At 38.1% G+C, this 10,306-nt stretch overlaps 1 protein-coding gene across 2 annotated transcripts in view; it reads right to left on the bottom strand.

The window, feature by feature from the left end:
• The window catches only part of INTU (inturned planar cell polarity protein), a 97,967-nt gene extending 88,966 nt beyond the window's left edge, over positions 1–9,001 (bottom strand). For both annotated transcript variants that reach the window (XM_020916676.2, XM_020916668.2), the window contains exon 1: positions 8,743–9,001. In XM_020916676.2, coding sequence (XP_020772335.2) covers positions 8,743–8,888 — 146 coding nt within the window. In that variant the 5' untranslated portion in view covers positions 8,889–9,001. The remainder of the gene's footprint in view (positions 1–8,742) is intronic.
• Positions 9,002–10,306: the final 1,305 nt, after the last annotated feature.

The raw sequence follows: 10,306 nt of genomic DNA on the forward strand, positions 1-10,306 counted from the left end.
TTATCAGTGCTGTATAGTTGGAGAAGCCTTGAGACTATTGGAAGAATAAAACTGAAATCCAGAGACAGGAGACTTGAGCCCAAATCCTGAGAAAACCAGAAAACTCCTGACTACACGGAACATTAAGGAATAAGAGACCATCCAAAAGCTTCCATACCTACACCAAAACCAACCACCACCCAAGAACCAATAAGCTCCAGTACAAGACATACCATGCAAATTCTTTAGCAACGCAGGAACATAGACCTGAGTGTCAACATACAGGCTGTCCAAAGTCACACCTAACACATAGACCCATCGCAAAACTCATTACTGGACACTCCATTGCACTCCAGAGAGAAGAAATCCAATTCCACGCACCAGAACGCTGTCACAAGCTTCCCTAACCAGGAAACCTTAACAAACCAATCGTCCAACCCCACCCACTGGGTGAAACCTCCACAATAAAAAGGAACCTCAGACCACAAGAATACAGAAAGCCCACTCCAGACACAGCAATCTAAACATGATGAAAAGGCAGAGAAATACCCAACAGCTAAAGGAACATGAAAAAAGCCCACCAAGTCAAACAAAAGAGGAGGAAATAGGGAATCTACCTGAAAAAGAATTTAGAATAATGATAATAAAAATGATCCAAAATCTTGAAAACAAAATGGAGTTACAAATAAATAACCTGGAGACAAAGATTGAGAAGATGCAAGAAATGTTTAACAAGGACCTAGAAGAAATAAAAAAAAATCAATTAAAAATTAATAATGAAATAAATGAGATCAAAAACACTCTGGAGGGAACCATGAGTAGAATAACAGAGACAGAAGATAGGATAAGTGAGTTAGAAGATAAAATGGTGGAAATAAATGAAGCAGAGAGGAAAAAAGAAAAAAGGATAAAAAAAAATGAGGACAACCTCAGGGACCTCTGGGACAATGTGAAACGCCCCAACATTTGAATCATAGGAGTCCCAGAAGAAGAAGACAAAAAGAAAGGCCATGAGAAGATACTCGAGGAGATAATAGCTGAAAACTTCCCTAAAATGGGGAAGGAAATAGCCAACCAAGTCCAAGAAACCCAGAGAGTCCCAAACAGGATAAACCCAAGGCGAAACACCCCAAGACACATATTAATCAAACTAACAAAGATCAAGCACAAAGAACAAATATTAAAAGCAGCAAGGGAGAAACAACAAATAACACACAAAGGGATTCCCATAAGGATAACAGCTGATCTATCAATAGAAACCCTTCAGGCCAGAAGGGAATGGCAGGACATACTTAAAGTAATGAAAGAGAATAACCTACAACCTAGGTTACTCTACCCAGCAAGGATCTCATTCAGATATGAAGGAGAACTCAAAAGCTTTACAGACAAGCAAAAGCTGAGAGAATTCACCACCACCAAACCAGCTCTTCAACAAATACTAAAGGATCTTCTCTAGACAGGAATCACAGAAAGGTGGTATACACGTGAACCCCAAACAACAAAATAAATGGCAACGGGACCATACCTATCAATAATTACCTTAAATGTAAATGGGTTGAATGTCCCAACCAAAAGACAAAGGCTGGCTGAATGGATACAAAAGCAAGACCCCTATATATGCTGTCTACAAGAGACCCACCTCAAAACAGGGGACACATACAGACTAAAAGTGAAGGGCTGGAAAAAAATATTCCACGCAAACGGAGACCAAAAGAAAGCAGGAGTCGCAATACTCATATCAGATAAAATAGACTTTCACATTAAGTCTGTGAAAAGAGACAAAGATGGACACTACATAATGATCAAAGGATCAATCCAAGAAGAAGATATAATAATTATAAATATATATGCACCCAACATAGGAGCACCGCAATATGTAAGGCAAACGCTAACGAGTATGAAAGAGGAAATTAATAGTAACACAATAATAGTAGGAGACTTTAATACCCCACTCACAACTATGGATAGATCAACTAAACAGAAAATGAACAAGGAAACACAAACTTTAACGGACACAATGGACCAGCTAGACCTAATTGACATCTATAGGACGTTTCACCCCAAAACAATCAACTTCACCTTTTTCTCAAGTGCACACGGAACCTTCTCCAGAATAGATCACATCCTGGGCCATAAATCTAGTCTTGGTAAATTCAAAAAGATTGAAATCATTCCAGTCATCTTCTCTGACCACAGTGCAGTAAGATTAGATCTCAATTACAGGAAAAAAATTATTAAAAATTCAAACATATGGAGGCTAAACAACACGCTTCTGAATAACCAACAAATCATAGAAGAAATCAAAAAAGAAATCAAAATATGCATAGAAATGAATGAAAATGAAAACACAACAACCCAAAACCTATGGGACACTGTAAAAGCAGCGCTAAGGGGAAGATTCATAGCATTACAGGCCTACCTCAAGAAACAAGAAAAAAGTCAAATAAATAACCTAACTCTACACCGAAAGCAACTAGAGGAAGAAGAAATGAAGAACCCCAGGGTTAGTAGAAGGAAAGAAATCTTAAAAATTAGGGCAGAAATAAATGCAAAAGAAACTAAAGAGATCATAGCAAAAATTAACAAAGCTAAAAGCTGGTTTTTTGAAAAAATAAACAAAATTGACAAACCATTAGCAAGACTCATTAAGAAACAAAGGGAGAAGAACCAAATTAACAAAATTAGAAATGAAAATGGAGAGATCACAACAGACAACACTGAAATACAAAGGATCATAAGAGACTACTACCAGCAGCTCTATGCCAATAAAATGGACAACTTGGAAGAAATGGACAAGTTCTTAGAGAAGTATAACTTTCCAAAACTGAACCAGGAAGAAATAGAAGATCTTAACAAAATGATCACAAGCAAGGAAATCGAAACTGTAATCAGAAATCTTCCAGCAAACAAAAGCCCAGGACCAGATGGCTTCACAGCTGAATTCTACCAAAAATTTAGAGAAGAGCTAACACCTATCTTACTCAAACTCTTCCAGAAAATTGCAGAAGAAGGTAAACTTCCAAACTCATTCTATGAGGCCACCATCACCCTAATTCCAAAACCAGACAAAGATGCCACAAAAAAAGAAAACTACAGGCCAATATCACTGATGAACATAGATGCCAAAATCCTTAACAAAATTCTAGCAAACAGAATCCAACAACATATTAAAAAAATCATTCATCATGACCAAGTGGGCTTTATCCCAGGAATGCAAGGATTCTTTAATATCTGCAAATTAATCAATGTAATACACCACATTAACAAATTGAAAGATAAAAACCATATGATTATCTCAATAGATGCAGAAAAAGCCTTTGACAAAATTCAACATCCATTTATGATTAAAACTCTCCAGAAAGCAGGAATAGAAGGAACATACCTCAACATAATATAAGCTATATATGACAAACTCACAGCAAGCATCACCCTCAATGGTGAAAAATTGAAAGCATTTCCCCTGAAATCAGGAACAAGACAAGGGTGTCCACTCTCACCACTACTATTCAACATAGTTTTGGAAGTTTTGGCCACAGCAATCAGGGCAGAAAAAGAAGTAAAAGGAATCCAGATAGGAAAAGAAGAAGTGAAACTCTCTCTGTTTGCAGATGACATGATCCTCTACATAGAAAACCCTAAAGACTCTACCAGAAAATTACTGGAGCTAATCAATGAATACAGTAAAGTTGCAGGATATAAAATTAACACACAGAAATCTCTTGCATTCCTATATACTAACAATGAGAAAACAGAAAGAGAAATTAAGGAAACAATACCGTTCACCATTGCAACAAAAAGAATAAAATACTTAGGAGTATATCTACCTAAAGAAACAAAAGACCTATACATAGAAAACTATAAAACACTGATGAAAGAAATCAAAGAGGACACAAACAGATGGAGAAATATACCGTGTTCATGGATTGGAAGAATCAATATTGTCAAGATGGCTATACTACCCAAAGCAATCTAGAGATTCAATGCAATCCCCATCAAACTACCAACAGTATTTTTCACAGAACTAGAACAAATAATTTCACAATTTGTATGGAAATACAAAAAACCTCGAATAGCCAAAGTAATCCTGAGAAAGAAGAATGGAACTGGAGGAATCAATCTGCCTGACTTCAGACTCTGCTACAAAGCCACAGTCATCAAGACAGTATGGTACTGGCACAAAGACAGAAATATAGATCAATGGAACAGAATAGAAAGCCCAGAGATAAATCCACGAACCTATGGTCACCTTATCTTCGACAAAGGAGGCAAGGATATACAATGGAAAAAAGATAACCTCTTTAACAAGTGGTGCTGGGAAAACTGGTCAACCACCTGTAAAAGAATGAAACTAGAACACTTTCTAACACCATACACAAAAATAAACTCAAAATGGATTAAAGATCTAAATGTAAGACCAGAAACTATAAAACTCCTAGAGGAGAACATAGGCAAAACACTCTCCGACATAAATCACAGCAGGATCCTCTATGACCCACATCCCAGAATTTCAGAAATAAAAGCAAAAATAAACAAATGGGACCTAATGAAACTTAAAAGCTTTTGCACAACAAAGGAAACTATAAGCAAGGTGAAAAGACAGCCCTCAGATTGGGAGAAAATAATAGCAAACGAAGCAACAGACAAAGGATTAATCTCAAAAATATACAAGCAACTCCTCCAGCTCAACTCCAGAAAAATAAATGACCCAATCAAAAAATGGGCCAAAGAACTCAACAGACATTTCTCCAAGGAAGACATACAGATGGCTAACAAACACATGAAAAGATGCTCAACATCACTCATTATCAGAGAAATGCAAATCAAAACCACAATGAGGTACCATTATACGCCAGTCAGGATGGCTGCTATCCAAAAATCTACAAGCAATAAATGCTGGAGAGGGTGTGGAGAAAAGGGAACCCTCTTACACTGTTGGTGGGAATGTAAATTAGTACAGCCACTATGGAAAACAGTGTGGAGATTTCTTAAAAAGCTGGAAATAGAACTGCCATATGACCCAGCAATCCCACTTCTGGGCATACACACCAAGGAAACCAGATCTGAAAGAGACACGTGCACCCCAATGTTCATCGCAGCACTGTTTACAATAGCCAGGACATGGAAGCAACCTAGATGCCCATCAGCAGACGAGTGCATGAGGAAGCTGTGGTACATATACACCATGGAATATTACTCAGCCATTAAAAAGAATTCATTTGAATCACTTCTAATGAGATGGATGAAACTGGAGCCCATTATACAGAGCGAAGTAAGCCAGAAAGATAAAGACCATTACAGTATACTAACACATATATATGGACTTTAGAAAGATGGTAACGATAACCCTATATGCAAAACAGAAAAAGAGACTCAGATGTATAGAACAGACTTGTGGACTCTGGGAGAAGGCGAGGGTGGGATGTTTCAAGAGAACAGCATTGAAACATGTATATTATCTAGGGTGAAACAGATCACCAGCCCAGGTTGGGTACATGAGACAAGTGCTCGGGCCTGGTGCACTGGCAAGACCTAGAGGGATCGGGTGGAGAGGGAGGTGGGAGGGGGGACTGGGATGGGGAATACATGTAAATCCATGGCTAATTCATTTCAATGTATAACAAAAACTACTGTAATGATGTAAAGTAATTAGCCTCCAACTAATAAAAATAAATGGAAAAAAAAAATAAAGTGCTGGAAAATTAGATATCAAGGGGGATAGTAACAGATTACCTAAAGAGGATATGAACAGCAAAATGTGAGATGTTCAAAACTCCAAGTATCTTTACTAAAGTGTAAAAAAAAAAAAGATATGGGCCAAAAATATTTTATCCCCTTCATGTATCATAGACATTGATTAGTAAAAGACTGTTCAGTTAAAGAAAAAAAAAAAAAAGTATCCTGTTTTCTCCCCATCAGTCAAGGTTTTAAAATTCACAACAATAAACAATTCACTTCGAAAAATCAAAAATCTAGGTCAATTTTATGAAAACTGGTAATTTGGCCAACACAAACCAATGTGGCTTCAATGAGTTGGATAACTGTAAACCAAAGCAAAGAAACATGGAGTTATTGCAAGTAAATGTATTTCTGTCATTTCAGGACTGAAAACTAGTCAATGGTTCCCTCAACCCAACTCACCCTCCAGTATTACCTCTGAAGCTTCCTCAGGGACTAGCCAATATGCCAGGTTAGGAGGTAATGCACTAATTTAAAAATTTCCTCTTGTAAGTACCTATTAAAAGTACTATAACCAGAATGTACCTTAAAGACATCTTCTCTAAAAAAATGATAAACTTATTCTGTATTGACAATAACTTGCAGCTCAAACTGGTTTTCAGTTTCAAAGCATGCCAGAAACAATGACAATTTCCAGAAAGAATATGCAGAAATTAACTGGAAACTTGAAAGTTCAGGACACTTTATGTGAATCAGTAAGTGGTGTAACTTCCTCAATAACCTCCATGTAGGCAATGAAAGACAAAAGCAATTCATATCTCTTAGCTTTGATGAGAAAGCTTAGGTTCACATCCCTACATCTGTGATCCACGTGTTCCCGTGTATTGTCCAAGCTGGGAAGGCCATCTCTTGCACTGGTGACTCTGCACCTTAAATATCTTAAGGAAAAAACAGACAGAAGTCTACCTGGTCAGGTCAGTATATCAACTCGTACGTTCTAAACACCAAGAAATGATAGCCATAAAATCTGTTTCTTGGTAGGACTTGAAATATAGACCAGCTAAACAGTTTACATTCAAGATTTCCTGTAGTCTTATTATTAGGATGTTAAAGACACTGGGATTATGGAGTGATCAGGAAATGACTGATACAGAAAACTTAAAGGCCATTAAAGAAAAAAACTAAAATATAATACATATATACATGTATTCTGAATCACACTGCTGCTGCTAAGTTGCTTCAGTCATGTTTGACTCTGTGCGACGCCACAGACAGCAGCTCACCAGGCTCCTCTGTCCCTGGGATTCTCCAGGCAAGAATATATGCATGCATGCATGCTAAGTCGCTCCAGTCTTGTCCAACTCTCTGAATCACAAAATGCTTTGAAATAACACATTTTCTAACACAAGGTCCTTAGCTTGCTCACTTCCCAGGCAACAGGGCTAGCTCATTTATTCATTCATCAAAATCAACACACCCCCTTTGAAAACAGGTCTCCTAAATTTCTCCACTGACAACACTCAACTGTGTGACTTCAAGAAAATTATAGATGCTCTCTGGACTAAAAGTGTGTGATTCTAAGAAATAGAGAAACCAAGAGTTTGAATCTCACATTGTCTATGGCTCCTACAGCAAGACCAAAGAAGGTTCCACATAATCCATACTTTCCTTCAAGCAACCTGGCTTGACAACCATGAATTTTTAAATTATTTTTTAAATGACCACAGTAGAAGATTACACAAAGTGTTTGATATCCTTTAATTTGTTAATCTTCCAGAATATAATCTGTCCTAATTAAGCCTCTAGAATACATTTAAGCAGCCAGTAGTGATGGTTTTCTCCTCCTGCTTTTTAAAGATAATGATAAAAATGTTTTACATACCTATGGGTGAAAATAATTGCCAAGTAACTAATACCCCTAAATACACGTTAAATACTCCTGTTATTTTGAAATACATATAAAATGTCATTCTAAGAATGACTATATATGGCGGTCACTGATTGATGTTTTGGCACCAGAACAGTTTCACAGCTGGTTGTTTCAAGCTAACACTGATTACTTTACTTGACCTTTCCAAAAAGTTCTCAATCCATAGCTGCTGCTGTTGCTAAGTCGCTTCAGTCAGGTCCGACTCTGTGCGACCCCATAGACGGCAGCCCACCAGGCTCTGCCTTCCCTGGGATTCTTCAGGCAAGAACACTGGAGTGGGTTGCCATTTCCTTCTCCAATGCATGAAAGTGAAAAGTCAAAGTGGAGTCGCTCAGTCGTGTCCGACTCTTCGCGACCCCATGGACTGCAGCCCACTAGGCTTCTCCGTCCATGGGATTTTCCAGGCAAGAGTACTGGAGTGGGTTGCCATTGCCTTCTCCCAATTCACAGCAGTAAGGGATAAATGCCTTCAAAACTGAAGCAGCATTGGGTACTGTGAACAATAATAACTTTGCATCATTTTTAGGGATAAGAAAGTAGAAAATAATACTTAAGATATTCTGTATTTAAAAATTACATTATGACACAAAATAGAAAACAAGAAAACCATGGAAGTTCATAGGAAAATACAGCAGAAATACCCCCCAAAAGCTAAAATACAGCAGAAATACCCCCCAAAAAGTTCAGAAGTTATTCTCGATGGTGAGGCTGGGGTTGATCTACTTTCTTTTGTATATCTATTCAGTTTTATAACGGCAAAAAAACCTACGTCATTTAAATAGTTGACCAAACGCAGAAGGTGTCCCCTTCACTCTATATACTAATAAGATTAAAGTCACAAAGATCATGACACCAAAGCAAGAATACACTGCGACAGAACAGAATTTTGTGAACACTCTAGCAGATATACTCTGATATATCACAAACTCACCAGAGAGCCTCCTCCTTAAAATCTACAATAACAAAGAGTGTATACAGTAACAAGTCATTTCTGCTCACACTATCGCACAGCTGAAACCTGGTGCAAATAACCCCCACTTAGAGAACCCCAAACACTCATTCTCTACCACGCCAACACTCTCGAAGTCTCCCCAGCCCATGAGTACACTTTCGGGACAGAAAGGATGGATTTAATTGTCCCTCTTCGAGAACCTTACTTGGAGTCTGTACTCGTAGGGGAGTATGAACCCGAGTCGCTGACCGGATCTTCAGGATCATAATCCTGATCTTCTTCTTGTGAAGAAGGGTCTCCAGGGAGTCCCTCTGGGCTCCGAACCGCACCGCACAACGGCAGAGACGCCATGAGCAGGGATGCCGCTGCTACAAGTATAGTAATTCAAACCCCGCATCTAGGGCTTGCCGGGGCCGCCATGTTGCCTCCTCTCGGGAAGCGACCGAGGCCACGTGACCACCAATTCTCAGCTGCAATTGGTGGCAGCTCAGGTTGCCAGGGAGACGGGGAAGCTTCTCGGAGAGAACTGAGACCCCCTGAAAGGAGCCAATGAACTAAAATTTCCAGGACATCCGGGAAGAATGGAAGAAGCTAAAACTTAACCACTTACGCTCCCCGAAAGACACTCCTTTGGAACAGCTTAACTTATTAAAACTAGTGGAGGCCCACTGGGTTTTTTCTTTTTCTTGCAGTTTGCACTTTGTTGCTACACCGAACAGCAGTCCAAAACCTTAGATGGGCTCCGCCTGCGTTTCCCTAGAGTAAAGGAAACTACCCTCTACCTCTCTGTCCGTGCTTGACATGGACGCTTTTAAGCAATGCCCTGTAGGTATTAATGTAAATATGCGCCATTATTTCTTTGGTTTTCTTATTGTTTCACAGAAGAAAATATTTTCACAGTTCTCCCAAGCAGATGTTGTAGAGTTGCTTCAAATTGGTGCCAATGTTGTGAAATCAACTGCGTGTTCATTTTCTAACTGAAAATTTTATAATCTGATGAAGTGTTCTCATCACTGAAGTTGTAAGTGTACACAGGTAAAATTTACCTGTCTTAAGTGCTCAGGGGCTGGTGCACTGGGAAGAACCGGAGGGACTGGGTGGAGAGGGAGGTGGGAGGGGGGGATCGGGATGGGGAATATATGTAAATCCATGGCTAATTCATTTCAATGTATGACAAAAACCACTGCAATGATGTAAAGTAATTAGCCTCCAACTAATAAAAATAAATGGAAAAAAAAATAAACATGTTGATTTAAAAAAAAAAGTAGCCTCCAACTAATAAAAATAAATGGAAAAAAAATTTACCTGTCTTTTGCGAATACTTGCATCAACTATTTTTGGAATGTACAAAATAATAGCATTTATTTAGATTCGCCATTGCTCTAATTACTTGTTCTATTCATAGGTATATGAATATACATGAACTAAATTTCTCTATACTAAAATAAGGAAACTGAAGCTTAGGGAGGTTATTCATCTTGTTTATGGTCACACGGGTAGCAGGAAACAAAGCGAACAAGAGCTGAAGTCATTAACGATTAGATTATATTTCCTCCTCAGCACCCAGTAATTCAACTATTAGAGATCAGTAATTCAGTATTAGAGATATATTCTAAGAAAATAAGAGATGCAAATAAAATTTATAAAACTTATAAAAATAAAAAGCTGGAAACAAGCTTAATGCTCAGCAAAAGGGTAAAAGTTAAATGTCTTTATATGTAAAGGATGATGAATATTATGATGTTAATAGAAATATTTTCAAAAGCAAT

This window comes from Odocoileus virginianus, chromosome 12 (genome assembly GCF_023699985.2).
Source record: "Odocoileus virginianus isolate 20LAN1187 ecotype Illinois chromosome 12, Ovbor_1.2, whole genome shotgun sequence".
In the NCBI taxonomy this organism is placed as follows: domain Eukaryota; kingdom Metazoa; phylum Chordata; class Mammalia; order Artiodactyla; family Cervidae; genus Odocoileus; species Odocoileus virginianus.